At 48.7% G+C, this 20,869-nt stretch overlaps 8 protein-coding genes across 8 annotated transcripts; 4 read left to right on the forward strand and 4 right to left on the reverse strand.

Moving 5' to 3' along the window:
* Positions 1–324: 324 nt before the first annotated feature.
* BDV27DRAFT_137877 (uncharacterized protein) lies at positions 325–3,226 on the forward strand. The gene is made up of 2 exons (XM_032069091.1): positions 325–933; positions 1,049–3,226. Exons 1-2 carry the CDS (start codon positions 667–669, stop codon positions 3,113–3,115), a joined length of 2,334 nt encoding a protein of 777 aa, XP_031921421.1. The 5' UTR covers positions 325–666; the 3' UTR covers positions 3,116–3,226.
* Positions 3,227–4,721: 1,495 nt separating this feature from the next.
* BDV27DRAFT_169539 (uncharacterized protein) lies at positions 4,722–9,824 on the reverse strand (the record flags this gene model as incomplete). The annotated part of the gene is made up of 7 exons (XM_032075067.1): positions 4,722–5,033; positions 5,092–5,764; positions 5,832–6,043; positions 6,096–6,283; positions 7,236–8,810; positions 8,867–9,623; positions 9,687–9,824. 7 exons carry the CDS (start codon positions 9,822–9,824, stop codon positions 4,722–4,724), a joined length of 3,855 nt encoding a protein of 1,284 aa, XP_031921422.1.
* A 1,192-nt stretch (positions 9,825–11,016) lies between these two features.
* On the reverse strand, positions 11,017–12,826 carry BDV27DRAFT_137882 (uncharacterized protein; the record flags this gene model as incomplete). The annotated part of the gene is made up of 5 exons (XM_032069092.1): positions 11,017–11,242; positions 11,341–11,982; positions 12,036–12,430; positions 12,502–12,655; positions 12,709–12,826. Coding segments are annotated over 4 exons (1,183 nt in total), but the record flags the coding sequence as incomplete, so codon positions are not given.
* A 1,372-nt stretch (positions 12,827–14,198) lies between these two features.
* On the forward strand, positions 14,199–15,435 carry BDV27DRAFT_163666 (uncharacterized protein; the record flags this gene model as incomplete). The annotated part of the gene is made up of 3 exons (XM_032073579.1): positions 14,199–14,238; positions 14,311–14,729; positions 14,956–15,435. 3 exons carry the CDS (start codon positions 14,199–14,201, stop codon positions 15,433–15,435), a joined length of 939 nt encoding a protein of 312 aa, XP_031921424.1.
* A 119-nt stretch (positions 15,436–15,554) lies between these two features.
* On the forward strand, positions 15,555–16,226 carry BDV27DRAFT_163667 (uncharacterized protein; the record flags this gene model as incomplete). Its single annotated transcript, XM_032073580.1, has 2 exons — positions 15,555–15,678; positions 15,787–16,226. The coding sequence occupies 2 exons, from the start codon at positions 15,555–15,557 to the stop codon at positions 16,224–16,226; spliced, it is 564 nt and encodes a 187-aa protein (XP_031921425.1).
* A 264-nt stretch (positions 16,227–16,490) lies between these two features.
* Positions 16,491–18,719, reverse strand: capA (adenylate cyclase-binding protein). The gene is made up of 4 exons (XM_032077362.1): positions 18,491–18,719; positions 18,133–18,382; positions 17,767–18,068; positions 16,491–17,710 (listed from the first exon to the last, which is right to left on the reverse strand). The coding sequence occupies exons 1-4, from the start codon at positions 18,532–18,534 to the stop codon at positions 16,723–16,725; spliced, it is 1,584 nt and encodes a 527-aa protein (XP_031921426.1). The 5' UTR covers positions 18,535–18,719; the 3' UTR covers positions 16,491–16,722.
* A 241-nt stretch (positions 18,720–18,960) lies between these two features.
* Positions 18,961–20,288, forward strand: BDV27DRAFT_150526 (ribokinase family protein; the record flags this gene model as incomplete). The annotated part of the gene is made up of 3 exons (XM_032071229.1): positions 18,961–19,033; positions 19,112–19,372; positions 19,426–20,288. 3 exons carry the CDS (start codon positions 18,961–18,963, stop codon positions 20,286–20,288), a joined length of 1,197 nt encoding a protein of 398 aa, XP_031921427.1.
* On the reverse strand, positions 20,195–20,857 carry BDV27DRAFT_137886 (uncharacterized protein). The gene is made up of 3 exons (XM_032069093.1): positions 20,771–20,857; positions 20,526–20,708; positions 20,195–20,457 (listed from the first exon to the last, which is right to left on the reverse strand). Exons 1-3 carry the CDS (start codon positions 20,791–20,793, stop codon positions 20,400–20,402), a joined length of 264 nt encoding a protein of 87 aa, XP_031921428.1. The 5' UTR covers positions 20,794–20,857; the 3' UTR covers positions 20,195–20,399.
* Between the last annotated feature and the right edge of the window lie 12 nt (positions 20,858–20,869).

The raw sequence follows: 20,869 nt of genomic DNA on the forward strand, positions 1-20,869 counted from the left end.
CGCATATGAGGTGTCACGGAGGGGGAAAGATGAAAGTGGTAGATGTTGTAATGACACAATGATCTACTCCCGGGTGTTTAAAGAGACAGAAGAAGAAAAAAAAAAAATATATGGGTACCTTAGGATCTTAGTTCATACAATGATACATTCAGACTTACTTTGTCAAGAGATGGATTGCGATAAGGGAAAAGTAGATAATGGTAACCAAACGGTAACGTTACCCGTGGATTTGGGAAATTTCAATGATCCCATTGCAATTTAATCCCGTTCCCCTCCGCCCAAGAAGGAAAAAAAAAAAAAAAAAAAACCGAAGCCAACGGATTTGTTCGCGGTGGACCAAAAAGCCCACCCCATGTCGTTTCACGCGCCTCATGACTCAATTATACTCTCGTCATTGAAATAGCTCACCCAAATTCCCTCCCAACTAACAAACTTTAGCTCACCCACGTCGCATCACCTTACTTCAGTTCCGTCCATAGACCGATCCCCGTCATACCTCAAGTCTACTCCTGACAAAGACCGCCACTTCAACCCCAACATCTTTTCCGTTTATACCTTCGTTACTTCCCTCATGCGCCCTTGTACCTTCCCGTCGGCCTAACTATCTTTCGTTGGGATGTATAGCTTTTTTTATTTCCAGTCAATACTAACTAACCCCCGGTGATCATGCCCATATTCCAGGATCCAGATCGTCAGCGGTTCTATGACCTATGGTCGGATGACCACCCACCGATAAGAGAAGATGAGCGTCAAGTTGGGGCCTCCTCGTGGGCCCGTCATCATGGAGAGCTGGAATCCTCGGGGAGGCGTACTAATTTCCCTGGTGAGACATCTCTATCGGATTGCAGTCCATCAGATCTGCGTACCTGCGACCGAGAGGAATTGATTCATTACATCAAGAGCGCCGATACCTCGGCTTGGGCGCATAGGCTGGTACGTATACTATCTCCTCTAGAAAGGCACAACTCTTCCCAAAAAAAAAAAAAAAAATGATAAGAAAACTGTGTTTTTGCGGCATGCGCATTTGCTCACATGGGTTATGATATAGTATGGAGATTCAAATGCTGGCCATTGCATCTCCCGCACACCGGACAAGACGTCCGACATGAAAGCTGGATTTATTGAGCAAGGCATTCCTAGTGATAGCCCGGGTACAAATGGTCAAGAATTAGGCTCCCCAGCTGATATCCAACGCCCTCGGTCAGCACTGCATTCTGGCGACTTTCGAGAAGGGGCCCGTCAAGATCCGCAACCATTGCCGCAGTCACCGCTACCCGGACTTGATTCCGGCTCACGTTTCCCCCTTCTGGGCTCTTCCCCAACTGCTCCCTGGTTCACGGCTCCCGTTTTTGCATCGCCCACGAGACCGCCATCTATCACAGTCAATGTGTCTAATGAAAACGCAAGGCCACCATCCCGCTCGCGGGCACCGTCTGTGGGCTCCTTCTCTTCTAGCTACGTCCTAAAGGCGCCGACAAGCCCTCTTGTATACCAGGCGAATAATACCGATTTAGATTTTTCTGTCAGAACCGATTTATCTGAGCAGCTTGGTCCCTTGGAGAGGGCCAGCCGGCGCCGTACGCTACCGCCCGAGTCTTTCCGGCACCTTCAATCGTCGCCCACAACCCATCGAGATGCGTTCAATTTCCAGTCCAACCATTCCCCCGGGAAATGGAATGAACCGCTCCCGTTCCATCATTGTAATCCTCGCCGGTCTTTAAACTCGGCGTATACTCTTCAATTGGCATCTTCGGTACATTGTCCATCCCCCAGAACCAGGAGGCCCTCACTTGCGTCGGAAAAGTCTTCCAGACCGCATGCACCGTTGGTCGGATCCTATGAAGAATCTATTCTACGTGGGAGAATGTCGATGAATCCATCAAAGCCACTCGATTTCACGGCGCAAATAGGGGTTTTGGGGAAAGGAAAATGTAAAGCGAATCTCAAGTGCCCGCCCCACGTCACAATTCCGTTTCCGGCAGTTTTCTACAGCTATCCCACTTCGGGTAGCGGCCGCTCGATATCGGACGATAACCCCAGTCCTTATGTTGGCTTGATAGACTTGGAAAACTCCCTTCCAAAGGACACAGCAGCTTCGAGTCGACGTCGCAGGCATCATCAAAGCCCCGCAGGTGCCCGCGGTGAAATGACAGACAATCCACCACCGCCGAGGGCCAATGACCAAGATTCTCTCCGCAGACGAGAGAAGAGACACAGAAGGGCCGAGTCGCCCAGATGTCCGCCAGGGGGTTGCTATCGAATACCTCAACAGGGCCAGCTCCAAGTGATGATTAAGAACCCGAACAAGACAGCTGTAAAATTATTTTTGATTCCATACGATCTCAGTGACATGGAACCTGGTACCAAGACATTTATTCGGCAGAGAAGCTATTCAGCGGGTCCTGTCATCGATATGCCGTTGACTGCGCGGAAGAACTACGGGACTGATCGTCCCGAGGCGTCCTTGAACTCATCGGAGGATCCAAAGGACAAGCCCATCCTGAGGTATCTGATACATTTGAACATATGCTGTCCGTCCAAGGGCCGTTTCTATCTACACTCAAGCATCCGTATTGTTTTTGCTAATCGAGTTCCTGACGGCAAAGAAAGGCTCCGGAATGAGATTCAGCATCCGGAGCCCCGATATATGCCGTATAAGCCTGCTCGTGATATCAATCAGACGCAGTTGAATACGAAGATAGTAACGGATAGAGGATGCCGAAAACCGGCTGTTGATCAAGGATCCGTTCCAGCTTCATTGCCCGATCTCCCTTCCCCGTGTGGACGAGAGGGCCAGCCTGCAGCACCAATGCCAGCCATTGAAGCGCAGGCTTTCTCTAGTAATTTGAAGGATGCCCGCTCAGCGCAGCGAGCTCCTCATCCTTTCCGCCCCATTCCGTCCCTAAGGGAAGAAGTGCTTCCCCTGCATAACTACGATGCAGCCGAAACCTATCAAACTGGTAGTGGAACGTATAGTAAACTCACCAAAGGGGACGTTGGATACGGTGGCTATCCATTTAGTCCCAAGAGCTGCTCTGAAGCTGGCGAAAGCCTACTCGCCAAACGCCTGAGAGGACTAGATGTACAAAAGCATAATTCATCAGGCATCAATTAAAGCCAACCAAGATTGCCAAATCGCCCGTCGACACAATCCACCTGGGCCGCTCCACATCTCCATCAGTATACATCGTCTTTATTTTAGCCTTTTTTTTTTTTTTTTCTATTTCTTTTTCTCGTTGACTTGTTACCACGATGCAGGACACTCGCTGCCTAACTGACATTCAAGGTGCAGGCTCATCTTCTGGACATGAACACGATCGCCTCCCGTTTTCCACAAATCTACACGGGGCAGCCAAGGGCGCATGACATACGTACATTTAATACCCAACTTCTCATCTATTTAATTCAAGGCGTCAACAATGCTTCGGAGATCAGGAAGTCTCCTCTCTTTACTGATTCGTTTGTTTTGTTAAGGCGTACAGAGTTCAGTTTGAGTACCGGAGAAGGCCATCTGTCTTTCGAGTATTGAGTGTTTTTCTAACGTGTTTTGTTCTGGCTGTGTGGGAGATTGGTTACTTAGGTTAAATATATTCTTAAACAGAATAACACATACGCATATACATTGACAGAAAGTTCTTCTGAAATATGTACGTATCTATCCGAACCGGATTTTCTTGACCTGGAATTCCCTAGTTTGGGTGTCTCCTCTTGAGTGACAGTAGTCAAGACCTTGCTCGGTGAGTACTCTATATTACAGGCTACAGCTCAGTGCGCAGCAAAAAGCCCCAAGCTAGATGGTATACTTCCATGAACCGTCAAATATGAGTCCTTTGCTCACTTGTAAAGACATGTATTCCCTACAAGTCACCGAATTTCGTTGAATAATTTCATTTCTAACCATTCTACGATATCCCATATTTCTTTACTCCCGCTCTTCATGCCTCCCATCACATATTGGCAAAGACAGCCACAGGAAGAAGTATTTTCGAGGTAAAAATATCCAGAGGCAAAAAACGCTGCGAGGGACGATTGGCAAGTAGCTATAATCCGGGCACTCATAAAGAAGAAGATGCGCAACGTGGAAAGAAACAGACGCCTAGATGAAGTTAAGGAACTGTACTGTAAACACGTAGCTCTATAGTATCCAGAGTCAGTCCTTGTTGTGCTTAGTTCAACCTTTCCATTCGTCTATGTGTACTAATACCATGCGAGACTCGTCATAGAAGATGGACTCGCGCGACTTGGTTATCAGCTCAGGGAGAGTTGTCCAGCTCCTGACATCATGGTCAGTAAGAGATTCATATGTTGGTATTTTCATTTGACTGAAGGGAAATGGAGACTTGGTGAAATTGGAAGAGGGCTATGATGACAATTATAATTAAGCCTTTTGGCTCTACATATGATATAGAATATACCCGTTCTCTCTCTTTCCCAAATTGGGAGGGTTGAACGCATTATTTCCTCATGATACATAAGCGAGATTTGCTATGATACCCGTAGAGTTGTAGGGTATGTGAAAGTAATTAGCTAGATACTACTCGTAGACACCCCTTGGGTGGACTGGAGAGGTGTTATATCATCGGCCCTGTTACCAGGAGACGGGCTTCAGCTGACAACAATGATATGAATACATGAGCATAGAAAGAATAAAACATATTGTCGTTGTTAGTGAGACATAATACAGAGCACGACTGCCACTTCTTGATATCGGTGGACCAATATCAAGCGTTCAAATCGTCCTCTGTACTCTTCGTGTTCAAACTTAGGCTCAGCGCAGGATCTACCTCATACAGCGAGATCAACTTCATCTCCGCCGACATCAACGAATTACTCGTACCACAGGACCCATTAGCACAACATGCAGGGCTATCAGGTGTACACCCATTTTCGTTGCAGCTGCACTGCGTGTTGCTCTTCTGCGCATAAAGCATCCACTGAATGCAACCAAACCCTTGATTTTCAACAAAAGCACCACCATATCCCTCGGTAGGATTTCTACATTTGGAGAAGCAATGCTCCATCGCAGTTTCGCACTAATTTTAAAGGTCTGATTAGTGCTGTAAATAACATGGGGGAAACATGGGCACGTACGTGAATTTTCATCTCGACTTCCTTCTCGGGCTTGCAGCCAGACTGATCGGGGGCCCATTGAACAGATCCAATCACGTTGGTTCCAGAAGGATCGCTGTATACATACGTGTACGGAGGTCCTCCAGGCTTTAAAGAGTTGCCGTTATAGCAAAGTGCTTCCATCGCTGCCTTTGCCCCAGTGACTTTGAATGGCACGTAGGAGCCATCGTTGTGCTCATTGAAGCAGTAAATCGGATCGCTGGATTTGGTCGCTGTTGGGATAGATAAAGATGTGGTAGTCGTTGTTGGAGCAGTAGATGTGCTAGTAGGGTTGGTAGGGTCCTTGGTCGTGATTGGGAATGGACATGAATCTCGGCGAGCAAGAGGGGGGGGTCTCAGGTCGCCAGGTGTAGTAACCCTATCCCAGTTCAGATTGATGGGCTTGTTGCACACGTTCCCGGTGCCGTCAAGGTGGTATCTCTCACGTATAGCCTGCAACGCTTGGTGGTATTCACTCAGACGATCTGCTCCATCTGCTGTTTCCAAGGCCTTGGTAGTCGCGATGTTGAGTCCGTCCTCAATGGATGTGACCAAGAGTGCAGCTTCTCGGCTTCCTGCCTTCATCTGCCGGGGAATCCTGACATTTGTCATCCAATATCTATATGTGGCCGCTAGATCGGCATCAAGGTCCTTCCTAAGAGAAATGGTTATTATTGTGTCTCAGTTAAGGCACGTCATCCAAAGATGGGGAGATCACATACAAAGTGGAGTATATCCTATAATTTGTTGAATCAAGTGGACCGAAGATGTCGCTTGATGTCCATATATCGCATGCAAGAACGATTTTTTCTAGAATCCCCATTCGGGCCCTTATGATTGCTTCTGAAGCCTTCCACGGTTTCTTTTCCACTATAATTTTCTTACGAGCATTCTCGCTTTGCTTGACAACATGCGCTTCGTAGTCACCCCCTATCTGCCATCGTATGTGTCAGCAGAACCGTTGAACAACGGAGACTCTAACGTACCATTGCCTTGAACTTATTCAGCTCTTGAGTTATACCAATAAAGTCCCACTTGTTGTCACCCGGTAAGTTATTATAAACCGGCTGAAGATTGTTGCAGTTGTCGAACATGAGTCGGTTGAAGTTGTCGCAGGAGTAGTGTTGTTCTGTAAACAGATAATCCCAGAAGCGGTCCATCCAGTTCAATTCAACTATGAGCCGTTAGCCGCAAATTGCAATTCTAGTGCCTCTTTGAGTACCTATTTGAGATGTCGAAAGGATACTTACAGCAATGTTCGATAGTCGGTGACTGATTGTCATTTCCTAGGAAAGGCCGTATCTGGCGATCGGAAATCATGGTGGTTGTGGGTGCACAGTTAACCGTCGTCTTGCTGTACCATCGGGACATGGAGAGGGACGCAGGAAGTTCTCCATCGATGGCTGAATTGATATAGTTCTGTGGCCCTTTGTAGGCTGGGATGGTAACAGATGCCCCCGGTGTGAACTTGCAACCCCCAAGGGCAGTAACAGTTACCGCAGGGGCCCTCTTCTCCAGACCAGCATGAGTAGGAGCTACTGCCTGCGCTGTAATAGTAGCATAGTTAGGTTGAAAGCCGTCTCGGATTCTCAGATTTCCTTCCGTGTCTACATCTGAAACAGAGTCAAAGGCCCAGGCACATGGTCTGCAGTTGTCGGTTGGGTTCTCGCCGGCGACAGGGTCCGTTACAAAGGGACAATCAGCGCTGCTCGTCGAGGTGATTGTCGAAGTTGTCGTCCCAGTCACACTGCAGCCCACGGTTGGCATGCAAGTGGTCGACGTGCACGAGGTTGTTGTCGTGGCAGCTGCGTTAGTCGTCACAGCACAATATTCAGCGCAGATAGTGGCCGTCTCTTTGATGCTGCACGACGGATCGGTTGGTGTCGACCCATCGTCGTCGCCGCCTCCACCTCCTTCCTCTCCACCACTGCAACCGCCAGCCTCACTACACATGCAGCCCAGACCCTGACAGCTAGTGCATGTAGGACCTGTACAACCGCAGAATAACCCGGTGCAGCTACACCCGAGACCAGTACAGCCGCTGCATCCCGAACCACTGCAGCCACAGCTCAATCCGAAGCACGAACAACCGAGACCTGTGCAACTGGTGCAATGCTTTCCCCTACAGCCGCTCTTGCCATTAGAAACGACACAATCTGATCCTACACAGCTGCTGCAATGCTCTCCCCTACAGCTCCCATGATGGCAGTCCCGACCCGTGCAGCCGTAGCAGTTCGAACCAGTACATTGGCCGTTATGACAGTCAGGCCCCGTACATCCGATGCAGTTGTCACCGGTGCAGTCACCATCACGACAGTCTGAGCCCGAGCAGCTGCTGCAGTCGTCTCCCTTGCAGGAACCGTTGTTGCAGTCCTTGCCGACACAGCCATCATAGCTCGAACATTTGCTACCGGAGCAAATCCCGTTGGCACATCCGCTACCACTGCATGTCCCTTCCCAACAATCCGGACCGGTGCAGATACCATCCTTTCCACAATCAGATCCAGAACAGCCCAGACCAATACAGCGGTCGCCAGTACACTTTCCATCTTCTCCGCAGTTATCCCCCACGCAGCCGGCCGTGATGCAGTCGTCCGCCACACAGACACCATCTCTGCATCCGGATCCAAGACATCCATGGACAGTACATTGCCCAAAGGCAGTACAGACGCCATTCAAGCAGCCTGATCCACTGCAGCCAAAGGAAGCGCAAAGAAGCCCCGTACATTGTCCGTTCTTACAATCCGGACCTTTGCATTGACCATTGGTGACTACCGGCCATGGCTCTTCCGTAGTACCACCGCTGCTGCCACCGCTATCACCACCGCCTCCGGAGCCTCCTCCTCCACCACTGCCACCTCCGACGCCACCACCATTCGGACACCATTGATGAGCGGGTGGGCAGGTTGGTGCCGCACCACCGTCTTCGTCCGGGGATGGGGCGAGGACACATTTCCCTTTGGCAGACTCCGCATTTCCATTGAAAGCGCTAACACACCACTCATAGTTCCATGTACCGGGAAACAGATAGTATTGATCACTACAAGCAGCTTCCACCGTGTAGTTCAATGCCTCAAGCTTACTGCCTGTGGCATTTACATTGCGTAACCAAAGCCGGTAGCCCGCCGCAGCAGAGAGGCTATCCCACGTAAGATGGACTGTGGTTTGATCCGCTGCGATGATCTTCAGGTCCGTTGGGGGTGGTGGAGTGCCAGCGCCAGGAATAACACTTCGAACCACAGCTGGAAAGCCCTGTCCAGCGGCATTCCAGGTCTCAACGGCCACGAAGTAACGGTGCCCTGCAACTAGGCTATCTATGTGGGCCGAAGTGCCTGTAAACGCGGCTCCGGTAATAAAATCACATTCTGCGTCCTTGTCCCAGTAAAGAACGTTATATTCGATAACAGAGTCACTGTAAGAGCCTGTGGGTGGATCCCAGGATATGTCGAAACCAGTTGTGGTAGCGCTAACAATCACGTTCTGAGGGGCTTCCGCTGTCTGGGGATGGGCTGTTGCGGTTAAAGTAGTGGTCCAGTCGCCCTTGATAGTGTCCCCAGCACTGGCGCGCACCTGAACCTCATACTCCCAGCCATCTATAGGCCAAGTAGCATCCCATCGATTGGAGGATACGCTGCCTGAGGAGAAATTCGGGATACCCCCCTTGATCTTGGATCGAACGTCGTAGTTATACGCACCATAGACTAGATATCTTCAATCAGCAAAAGGATCCCCCGGACTTAGTTGCAGGATGGCTTACCTGGATCCCATGTTGCAGTTACGCCACCAGGGCTAGCGAATACCTTGAAATTGCTAGGTACCGGTAAGGGCCTGGCAGGAACATGATTGGGTATACTCAGTGCGGATGACCCGATCCTGAAATCCTTCACTAGGGTTTGCGAGAAGGCGCGAGCAATCTGGTATTCACCCATCGCGTTTGGATGAAGTCCATCGGAACCCACTGGACATGAACTAGGTTGACAGTTGTAGTTCTCTTCCAGCTCAACAAGATAGATTGGAGAAGCTGTGGTGCTCCATTTGGGAATAGTATCGCGCAGTAGAGAGTTGTATATATTGGTGCTAACAGGAAGATCCTCACGGCCACCAATGAAACTCCGCTGTGGTACATTAGCAATGGCAAACTTGATCTTTGGATTTGCAGCCCGAGCATTGCTGATCAACGTATGAATACTGTCCAAAGTTCCCATCGAATCACTGTAGAACCACCCCATATCATTAAAGCCCAGTAATAGCAGCATCAAATCTGCTGGGTGAGCTGCCATGACCTCCTTGATCAGGCCTTTATCCACAGCAGCAGCACGGCCCCAAACAGCGAAATGACTTTTGGGAAATTCCGATGACACTTCTTTCGCGTAGCCCCCACTGACTTTGACCGCGCCTGTTGGTTGGGGTTCCCCGTATAATGCTGGCGGGGACGGTGGTGCTGCCTTATCAGGCTGTACCGTGCCTGTATAAGGCCCAACAAAGTCTACAGCAACTCCTTGAGACTGAAACCACTCCCATATCCGATACCGCCACGTAAAGTCTCACTCTCGGCCCTGAGATATGGAGTCGCCGACAATCATGACCTTGAGCCCGGTTGCGCGCTCGTGGAGGTGTCCCGTGGTCGAGTTCTCACTTGACCTTAGATTATCCCTCATAGCCGCCAACATTTGGACACTATTGTTCTGCACACTACCGGTCTGAAGCGGGGGCATGAGGCCCACGACTTGATTCAGGATATCATAATATGGGAGGTCCGTCGGAAGAGGGATGGCCGGGACGGTAGCTAACTGAGATAGCTGATAGGACACTTTCGACTCTATCGCGACGGCTGAGGAGTATTCTATGGTAGCTGTTGATACTGCAGTCAAAGCCGTCACGTTGTCACTTTGTGTAGGCGTGGGCTTTGGGCCGTTATCCTTCCGTGGAGGGAGCCATGAATAAGCGAAAGTGGTGTCAGAAAAAATAAAATTTGCACACAAAAGGAAAGTTAGGTAAAGATTGAAACTACCTCTAATGGTAGAACTTCCCCTGTAGGAAGGCGCCATGGGAATTATAGAAAAGAAATCAAGATAAAACGAACGGACGAGGGTTACCTGAGAAAGGTGAAACAACAACCTCTTAGCTGCTAGGATGTGTTATTCCTGAGAAGCTGGCATATCTTATTGTCTGTCATCGTCGAGGCGATGCAATGGGGAGTATTTATGTTATTTCTGATCCTCCAACCCTTGTTACTTACGAAGCTGGTATACTGGATGCCGAGGGATACTACATCTACGTTGGAAGCGATGTAACCGGAATTGCGGTTAGCTAGCTCTCAACAAAATAGAGGGCAAGGGTATGTAGACCAGATCCTAATAGTTAGTGAGATTGAGATTAATTTATAAAGAGATTGTACAGGAACTATGGCTCTTAGTGAAAAGCACTAAGAGATATCTAGCTAAACACTGTGACATCGTTCATAAAGGATCCAACGCCTAAAGAGCACGATCTCATGCCAGCGCTTTCTAGTCTCAAGGCGTGTGCGGGTAAATACTTGGAAGTCCTTTGCTGTTGCTTCTCTTATAGGTTTTTTTTTTTCTTTTTTTTTTTTTTCTTTGGGATCGTTTCTATTGTCACTGAACTGTAGCTTGTCCTACTTTTGATTGGGGGTCATGCTGGCCACACGATTTTTAACTTCAATACCCTCGTAGGCGTTGCCTATACCTAATGTAAATACAACATTGTCGTTGTCGATATGGTTGCTTACGGGGTACTATACCATGTCCGCCAAGAATATAGAGAGGGTCTCGGTTCGAGCCAGCTAAAGGATTTACAGTTAAGCGGACCATCCGATTTATCCGATCATAATTGATTAATGCTTGATCGAGCCTCCTCTTAGGGGGGTCGAGAGCACTAATTTGCCTTCCTTAGTGGGCTAAAAAAATTCTATTATGGGCTAGTTTCAGGGACTGGACGAGGAGGTTGGGAGCGTTAAGCCACAATCTCGGAGATTGATGGTCATGTTAGCTTGCCTGGGTTTGTTTGTATCCTTCACATTTTCTATCCCGTGAAAAGCGTTCAATCATGGTTGGAATGGAAATCTCAAAGCCCCTATCCGGGGCAATGTGACGTTGCTGGCTTCAAAATAAACCTTTTCCAAATGTATGCGTTAGTATATCGTAATCCACATAGCCGAAGTAGACTCATTCCATGTTACTAACTATGACTAGCGGGATTAAGACTACTTACTCTGTAATTTATTCCCTGACCAAACTTTTAGTTCTTAATGGGGCAGCGTTGTATTCAGGTCATGCCCAGTAGCTACTGAACCTCGGCTAAATACCATGGCTTTATTAGTATCTCCGTATATCCACGTCATTTTCTCTTATACACATGAGAGTCGAGCCACTCCTCAATATCTTCATCTTCGGCCTCCTCTAGTAGTCTCCAGATCCGCCGACGATTCCGCAAACGGAGTGGAGCATGCTGTAAAGGGTTTCCCGGTTCAAACACCTCCACTTGTGCAAGGGTCCGAACAAGGAGCTCCCAATCCCAAACATCATCTGCCTCATATGTCAGAAAGTTGCCCGCATCGGGTGTCACAGGGTAGCTCTGTAGGGCGGATATATCTAAATCCCAAAGCCATGGTAAAATCTGCCGGTTGAAAAGCATGTCACGCCACAGGCTTGATGGTAACGCACGGGTGCATGTCTGCCCGGGATTGACGAAAGGGTGTAGGTTATTATAGATCATGTCTTGGATCTCGGTGGGTAGTGCCTCCAGTTCAAGAGATAATTTAGGTTTTCCTTGCAAGGACGGCGGAAGAGGCCGTAGATATGAAAGAATTTCCTGGGTAAGCCCTGGGATAGGAAAGGGTGCCATTTCGTACTCCTAGTGGCGGGTTGTTAGTGAAGCACGATTGGCTATACTTATGCAGAACTTACATAGACTTTTCGCTCTCCAAAGGCCCACGCGACATTATGAAAAAGATTGGTATCCCTAAAGTAGTACCAGTGCGGTTCAACTACACGACGGGGGTAGGGAGCACCCTTGAGCCCGTAGGGATGGCCATCCAACACCCTAGTTAATCGCTGTTCAAACACTTCATATAACTGGCTGAGGGTGGTAGGATGTTTTGGACCAGCCGTCACTCCCGCGCTTAGAAGAACCTGGCGATACTCTACCAGACGTCGCATCATATCAAGGCATTCTGAATGTACCGTTACATACGGGTACTCTGTATATAGATCGTGTACTAATTTTGATGAGTGCTCCCCGTAACGCCTAGGTTCTAATCTTGACAACTGCTCTCCGTAATGCACACCGTAGATCTCGATCTCTATTCCTTGGAGTCAGGAACCTCTCTGGCAGACTAATGGTTTTCGTGGTAGAGTTCGAAGAGTAACCCACCATCTGTCCCGAGTACTTCTAGCGGTAGATCGTGGTTTTCCAAGCTCGCAATATCCCAATCCTTTTCATAGTGGTAATTCTCAGCTCGAATGGCCTGTGGTACAAACCACTTGTATCTCTCAAGGTTTCGATTTCGCACTTCCTCTACTACTACCTTTACCTTTATAAGTGGGCTATTGCTTTGGGGGAAACTGAAAAAGAGCTTACAAAGCTTGGGGCACCACAGATAACGCAGCATATATCTTCCGCGTCATAACCTCGATCCCACCGTTCGAACTCGAAGAGATCGCCCTCGGATGGACGCTCGCTAGGGTGGAAATCCATGGCAGATGGGATGGAACTTTTGCTCGATTTCGATCCAGAAACACGGACTTAAAAAGCAGATAACGATAGTAAATGACTCAGACAAGGTTACATCGCTTAGTGCTTTTGAGTATACTAGGCAAAATACCTAGCATGGGAGCACATCAACAACCTGTTTATTGGTTAGTTCCACCGGTTGGCTTGGCGCTGTATGTCATTTCATGAGCCTGTTGCCAAGCTAGATAAATTTAAATTAAATTAAATCTTAGTGTTCATTTATTCTTTTCCCGTAGTACGGAGTTCTAGACCGACCATCACCCAGTCATAGTGAGATTCTTTTTCAAGTCAGTTATATGCGCACGCAGTAGTTTACTTTAGTATGGAGCGAAAGGTCATGGACACGTTCTATTATTTACGCAGTGTGTACTAGGCAGTTCTCAATTTCTCGAATTATCGACTATAGTACGGAGAAGTCCGAGCCTCGGCCCACTCTCACGTCGTGTCTCATGGTAGTAGTAGTACTCAGTATACAGTGAGTTGGAATGTCAACTCTTTGTTCTCGGTAATCAGAGCTGGGCAGGCACGTTCGAGTGAACTAATATATCTTTGTTGACGCCTTTCTAAAAATCAAAATTACCTCTCATATATGCATCCTCCTCACCACAACATGAGCAAGTTTCTGAAGGCTGAAAGAAATCTACACCTCCTCATCAGAGTGAGATTCCTGCCTTCAGTTATCGTTAAGTTTAGTAATTACCAGTGGTTTTCTTCTGCTTGAGCTAAAGTCAAAAGTACCCAAAGGGCATATATAATGAGACGGCGTTAGCCCTCTAACGGGAAGCATTGCATTACAACGATAATGTATAAAACCCTAGAATTCAATGATTATATGGAGTCTCTTTGATAATTCGTGTCCAAAAAGCTCGAGAGTGAGTGAATACTCTGGCTTGGCTAAGTCTTCTGTAATCATTCGTTGATAGGCTGGAACAGCCCAGGAGTAGCAATCAAAGTCTGCTCGATGTATAGCATCAATAAAAGTGAACCGCGGTTCGGGGGTCATTACAAGATCGGTGGGCCCTATGTCAAAGCAGAAGTTAAGCAAATCGGTGACAAGGCTCACCATATCGTTTCAGCCTTGTATATTGCACTTTTTCAAAAACAGAAGAAAGTCAAGCTCAGACAGGTATTGATGGCCTTCCCGTCACTCAGCGCCTGTAGATCATGTTGATCATATGTTTCCGTACAACGCTTTTACAACCCTCATAGCCATGTTCTCGTTCGATAAGTCGGCTTCATGAATCTTGTTCTTACGCGAATGGGGCCCGGATCATACATTTGCTGAACAAATCAAGGACTAAGGGAACGACAGAGGAACAGAGTGTAGATCCTCAAACATGCAGTTGGACAATTGGCTGGAAGACACCGACTTGGATGGTTCTATCATATGTCTTTGGTACAGTCTATAGCCATTCTAATGCGCTTTTCAATTTCTAATGGATCACCTAGCCTGTGTGATTGCCGTCGTCCATGGTATCTTTTTCGCATATCTGAAAGGCAAGCCAGTGGATGGTCGATCGGCTCCAGTTCCTCAGACTTACTCTACAACTATCTCGATAATATCGGCTAGTGCTGTGGGACTGTTGCTTCGTTTCAGCTTGGGTCTTTCCTTCACACAATATCTGTGGCGCGTCCTTCGCTCGGCGTCGCTCAAGATCTCTATAATTGAGCAGCTGTTCTCCATGCGCTCGAGTTTGACATTTGTCCAACATAGAGTCATCTTGCAGAAAGTGTGGCCTCTCATTCTAATAACAATCATCATATGGTGCACATCCATTGCTATGAGTTTCCCGGCGATGACAGTTACTCCATCCTTCCGCGAACATATTGTGGTCGATTTTTCAGTGCCCACATTCAATGCAGAAGACGTACGTATTCATCGCCTCATGCCGTCATCGTATATCTAACCCAATGAATTTGCCGGGAAAGCTTGGTAACATGACATTTTCGGCTATAGCGGACAAGTCACTGGCCTCATTTTCATACTCGGAGAAAGATGGTCAAGATATTTTCAGAATCGCACCTGATTAAGACAACAAATACTCCCCTCTCCCTGTGCGATATCTCGTCGAGCGAACCCTGATCACGAATAAGATCTGGGATATGCCCTCTCCCGGTGGGTCGGACTGCTCGTATGTTTTACGATTTACTGGTTCGTATCTCCAGTGTGGAAGCAGCTACCATAACCACACATATAACATGGAAACAAAAGCACCTATGCGCGGCGCTTGGCAACCACGTTTTCCATTTACCGGGTATAACGCCTCTTGGGATCCATCTGCGTCCACGTCCCTATCCAGGTCAATCGACCAGTTATACTGGAAAGCAGCTGCGCGGCTCCAGATCAGCATGTTTCAACTCAACGGCAGATTAGGTGTTAAAAAGCTGAATACAAGCGTGTACATTGGGCCTGCAGAATTCACGACCGAACATTACAGGCTCGATATCCTTGAGCATCGTTTGGACTGTGTTCCATCTGGTGCCGAGTGCACAGTTCAGACTGTCTACCGAAATAATGTACCATTCTTCAATGTGTCCATGACCCTACCTCTGTCCATAGACTCCATACCTTGAATGACATTGGAAATGCCCTACCGATGAGGAACGCCCCATCGATTCCGGACGATTACCGTTTCAACTTTTCAACGACACCTCTCTTCCTTGATGCAAACCTATTTTTGCTTATGTAACCAATGGCAGGCTTCCTTTCGCGTTCCTTGAATATAACAGCATCGGGCGAAGGAGACCCCACTACCCCAGATAAAGATGGCTTCGAGTATTATAATACATATGCTTATCTTCAGGGCGATGACTTTAGTAAGCAACTGCCATCCCATTTGATGAGGAACTCATTGAAAAGCCTTCGGTTGGGGGGGTGGAGGGGGTGGGGGGGGTGAAAGAACATGTAACTAACACTGCTTCCAGACCAAAGCCCTGACCCTAATGATGTCCCGATACTGCACTCCTTCACGGGAACTAGTCTATCCGACCTGTCTCTTACAGACATGAGAAACAAACAATTCTCGGTAAATGCGAGCCTCCTCAATACTCTATTGGGAAATATCACCGGGTCGATTATCCCCCTCAAGAATCTCTGGAGCACGAAGGTTAATCTAACGGACAATGTCATGGTCAACGTATACTCGCTTTCCCAACCATTGAACATCATTCTGCCTTACTCCCTCACCCTCCTTGCTGGTCTTCTTAGCCTTTTGCTAGGGTTATACTCGCTACGTGAGAATGACGTTTCTGCATTGGATGGCGGTTTTCTCCAGATTCTCACTACCACTCTGGGAAGTTCGAACATTGACCGAGTTGTCCGTGATGGCTGTCTTCGGGGGATGAAAATATACCCTCTGCACTGAAGGAGATGCGGATCCGATATGGGGAGCTAATTCCGCAGACACCGGAGGAGGAATCCTGCGGTCTAAGGAGGTGTGGATTCGGTACTGAAGATGAGGTTCGTCCTCTGCGTCGAACGCAAGATATGAGAGGTGAAGATTGATAATGTCATGATTGGGAAATTGGACCCAGGAAAACCTACATATGTTGTTGGCCAAGCCCAGTGCCTCAGGCTGCCTAATAAATATATATACGTGTCTCAACAAACATTGACTTGACAAGGTAACGCCATCTCTCGTCAACACTACACAACAACACACGTGAAATATACAGAAAGAGTTTGAATTTATTTATCTAATTGGAGTTTAACTCCAGGGGGAAAGGTGCTTCTATTGGTTGTATATGTCAAAAAATCAGCCCGGCCAACTATTGCTGTACTAGATGTCGTCCAAGGTATACAGCTGACCAAGCACATAAGTTCGAGATATACCGAAGCGTAGTCGTAAGATTTATTAGTGTTTAGCCTGCGTGCTCGACGATCTCGTTAACCAGGACACCGTCCTTGACGTAGGACTTGATCTGCTCAGGAACCGGGCACTCCTTGGTATCTTCGTCTGTTCCCTCCTTGGGGGGAAGCATGATGTTGAGCGCTGTGCATTTGCTGGAGAAAATCTCGGTGTTTAAGCTCTGTGGGCCGAGGTAGACTGTGGCACCGTCCACCTGGTCTAGCAAGAGCGTGGGCGCCACGCCATCGATCTGGAGAGCGAATTTGGTACACTTGATGACATCAAGGCTGCTCACGAGGGAGTCAACGATGATGGAGAGTTCCTTGCAGTTGTCGATGGCGATGGCATTGGCCTTGCTGGACACCTTCACGATGGTCTTGTTGCAACGGGAGATGAGGATCGACTGGTTCTGCTGGGCAGGAATCTCGACAATCTCACCCGGGTTATCGAAGTTTTCGATGTACCACTTGTTGCTCTCGAGGTCCTTACGAGGAGGTTTACGGACACGCATGCTCTCCGGCTTAGGCTTCTTACTCGGGGCTGGCGATTTGGAGCGAGAGATGCTGCCTTGCGAGTCAGGACGCTCCGGAACGGTTGAGCTTGCGCGAAGGCTAGGGTTCTTGTGCGTCATTTCGGACTTGTCGACTTTCCGGAGACCAGAGGTGATAGCCTCACCCTGGTTCAACTGAGCAAAAACGGCGGACATATCACCTCCCGGGGCCGCGCTGGGCGGCGGGGGAACGCCAGGCGGTGGTGGGGGTGGTGGAGGAGCTCCGCCAGGCACGTTCAGCGTCGGCACAGGGGGTGGGGGAGGAGGGGGAGGAGCTGAACCGCTGGCCTCGGTGCTAGAGCCACCTTTGACCTGTCTGAGGGCTTCCAGCGCATCGATGCCGCTTTGCTCATTCCATGTCAGGCCCTTCGGATAGTGCTTCTTGAGATAGGCAGCAAGGGCCTTGAAGACTTGATAGTAGGATTGGATGTACTGGACGTGAGTCTTATCCCTAATGAGGACGTAAGTACTTTGCTCTGCGCCTGAACAAGATACTGAAGGTCTTACTTTTCCTTGTACTCCTTCAAGACCTTGTTGCCATAGTATTCAATGCCACCGACGATCTCACTGACAAAATCGCCTGGCTTGGGCTCAAAGAACCATCCCAGAGCCACGATGCCTTCGGCGACGGCGCTGAGGTGGTTGAAAAGTGGAGAGGCACGATTCGACTCGCGGATCATATTAATAGAGTCGGAGGCAGTGTGAAGCTCCGTCATGAGCTCTGGGGGCTGGGGCTCGGGCTTCTTCGCCTTCGTCGAGACATAAAGGTAGGTGCGCTCGGCTTCGAAAGCTTGCAAGACGGCTTTTGACTATAAAGCCAGTCAGTAGGTTGTCGCAACTGCAATGTAATGACGTCCAGTTGGAGAGTCTCACCTGTTCAGCAACAAGGTCTCCGATTTTATTTCCCAGGTCCACGAAGTTCCGCACATCCTTATTGATCAATGTATCAAAGTCTTCAATTTGAGGTGGGACAGCAGGAGCTGCAGGTGCAGGGGTGAAAGCTGGCTTTGGCGGTTCAGGAGCAACGGTCTCGGGGGCAGCGGCGGCATTCAATGTTTTCGGCGAACTGGGGTCATCCAGTCCCATAGCCATATCCTCCAGGCGGGAGGTCGCGGCTTCCAGCCTATTACATCATTAAAATAACGAAACATCAAAGTGAAGCGCATGACAGATGTTTCGCATGACAGTTTCCTGTGGCTTGTGCTTGGGGCAAGCTGATTTGGGTCCTTACCGCTTAATAAGGGTAGTTAGGTTATGCATATGGCTGGTCGCCATCTTGAATGGCCCCTATCAAAGCGAGGGAGGGGATCCCGAAGACAACTCAAGAGGGATGAAAGATACAGGGAGAAAGGACAACCCGACACTTCAAATGGAAGTTACAGAGGGACAAGTGATAGTACACTTGCTCGCGACTCTGGAGTAAGCTGTGACCGTTGGAATCGTAAGTTGCAACGGTGTCGGTTCCCAAAAGATGATGCTCCTTATCCCGTGCCTGAGGCCCGGAGCTCCATGAGTGGGTCTTACGGTACAATACACATAAGTGGCTGTAACGCATATTGTACACTGTGACGTTGGCGGTAAATTTTGGTAATTCAACATGTACAAAGTAGTATGGTATTCTGTAGATGCGATAAGAACTTCTACTACGGATACTGAACCCCACCAACTTGGACATTTGTTACGCATTACTACCTAGCAATAATGATAGGACAAAGCGACGCTACATCTTTTGGCAATGATGTGGACTTTTGCACACTAGGCATGTTCATCCTCGGTATGCTATAACACGCCCAAATCGGATGAACTGTCGAAACCCAACGGTATACTTACGAAACTCCTTTGTCTCATGCAGATGATATTGACTTCGGGGGCACTAGACCTAATGTCAAGAACATCCTCGGGGGTGCAGCATCTTTCGCGGTTGTCGGTGCTCGTCTAGTCGCTGGAAAGGAACACTCCCATTCTGTTAGTTGGATTGTTGATGTTGGCTCCGACTTTCCCTCGGAGGTTCTGGAGGTCATCAATACCTGGGGCACAGCATGCGTGATGAGAGAAGACAATAGCAGATTAACCACCAGGGCTTGGAATGGCTACGGTCCCAATGAGAAGCGGGGTGAGTACCTGACCTCCTCTCGCATTAACTACAGAAGAAGACTGACAGGCTAGACTTCAAATATTTGACCCCTAAATTACGGTTGGAACCTTGGATGCTATCCGATTCCCAGGTATTCTCAAAGACCTTTCATATGGTCTGTTCAGCAGGACGTTGCGTGTCTATTGTACAGAATATCCTGCAGCGGCGAGAAGAACTACTGCGAGAAGGCAAAGCACCTTCCAGCAGCCACGCTTCAGAGAGGCCTTTCTTTGTCTGGGAGCCTGTGCCTGATCTCTGCACACCCGAAGAGCAAGATAAATTCTTTGTTGCAAACCGGGTAGTAGATGTGGTAAGCCCTAATGAACTGGAGCTGGGAATGATGTTTGGACAGCTGGGGTGGAATGAAGAGAGCGAATTCGGGAAAGATATTGTCAAACGCATCCTTGATTCAGGCATTGGCCCGAATGGAACTGGGCACTTGGTTATTAGGGCAGGGAAAGATGGAAGCTATGCATTCTCAAGAGGCCAGAGGATCTGGTTGCCCGCTTACCATCAACCCGATACTTCAGCAAATACGTCAGTAGTTGATCCGACCGGTGCAGGTAATTCTTTTCTGGGGGCACTGACTCAAGGAATGGTGACTGCTGGTAGGGCCCCAGCCAAAATGGTTGACTCGGTGCTTGCAGGGTCTGCTGTCTGGGAAAAGGCATTGGAAGCATTGGGCAAGCAGAGTTATATACTGTCCTCCCTGGTATTTGCTACTGTTGCTGCAGGTTTCGTGGTGGAGCAGATTGGAGTGCCCCATCTGTCTACGTCTACCGATGAAGGAGAACTTTGGAACGGAACTGAATTCACGGAACGGGTCCGTCTGTACACGCAGCGATTGTATCGAACACTCGAAGAGTCTCCCCAGAAGCTCTTGCAGATCAATTGACCGATTGAAGAACGCCCTTCTATTGTCGTACAGCCCACAATAATATGAAACAAATACCTATCATGCCATATAAACCTTCCGAAGGGTTTCATTGTAGCCCATGCTCCCCCTTTATGAATCCTGCTTCGCAGTTTGCTGTCTCTCGTGTTCGATAATCTGCTTGCTCCAGCTACAGTGTAAGAGTAGAATGTCAGTACGTGCGATCTTTGGCAGCGAGCACTTTCGAGATGAACTGACTAGCGACTGGGGAAGAATCTGCCGGGTTCTGGCATCCTGTCACGGCGTTCCCGGTCGGCACTAACGCTCCATGTCACGGCAGCAATTCCAATAACAACCGCTCCCATGATAGCAGTGTTGGCCCTCCAGTTCGCGGGCTGAGCGTACCAGCCTCCAGCGGGAGACCAGACTTCCTTGGGATACCTGAGTAAAAGATCGGTCAGCCTCTCACGGCAACAGTAATTCAGGGAGAATCGATCGCATACGGGATCTTGCCGCCTCCACCCATTGTGGCTGGAATATAATTGAACAATGGTAGGGAAAGAACGTGGGCGATAGCTTGCTAGGAAAGCGTTGTTCTGGCG

Source organism: Aspergillus caelatus (genome assembly GCF_009193585.1).
Source record: "Aspergillus caelatus strain CBS 763.97 unplaced genomic scaffold BDV27scaffold_341, whole genome shotgun sequence".
Classification (NCBI taxonomy): Eukaryota; Fungi; Ascomycota; class Eurotiomycetes; order Eurotiales; family Aspergillaceae; genus Aspergillus; species Aspergillus caelatus.

Coding starts and splice junctions, on each gene's coding strand:
- BDV27DRAFT_137886 (XM_032069093.1), bottom strand. CDS start 20,793: ATGGGTGGAGGCGGCAAGATCCC. Junction 20,709..20,770: donor GGTGGAGGCGGCAAGATCCC/GTATGCGATCGA, acceptor TCTTTTACTCAG/GTATCCCAAGGAAGTCTGGT. Junction 20,458..20,525: donor AGATTCTTCCCCAGTCGCTA/GTCAGTTCATCT, acceptor CTTACACTGTAG/CTGGAGCAAGCAGATTATCG.
- capA (XM_032077362.1), bottom strand. CDS start 18,534: ATGGCGACCAGCCATATGCATAACCTAACTACCCTTATTAAGCG. Junction 18,069..18,132: donor GAGACCTTGTTGCTGAACAG/GTGAGACTCTCC, acceptor CTGGCTTTATAG/TCAAAAGCCGTCTTGCAAGC. Junction 17,711..17,766: donor TTGAAGGAGTACAAGGAAAA/GTAAGACCTTCA, acceptor CGTCCTCATTAG/GGATAAGACTCACGTCCAGT.
- BDV27DRAFT_137877 (XM_032069091.1), top strand. CDS start 667: ATGCCCATATTCCAGGATCCAGATCGTCAGCGGTTCTATGACCTATGG. Junction 934..1,048: donor CGGCTTGGGCGCATAGGCTG/GTACGTATACTA, acceptor GTTATGATATAG/TATGGAGATTCAAATGCTGG.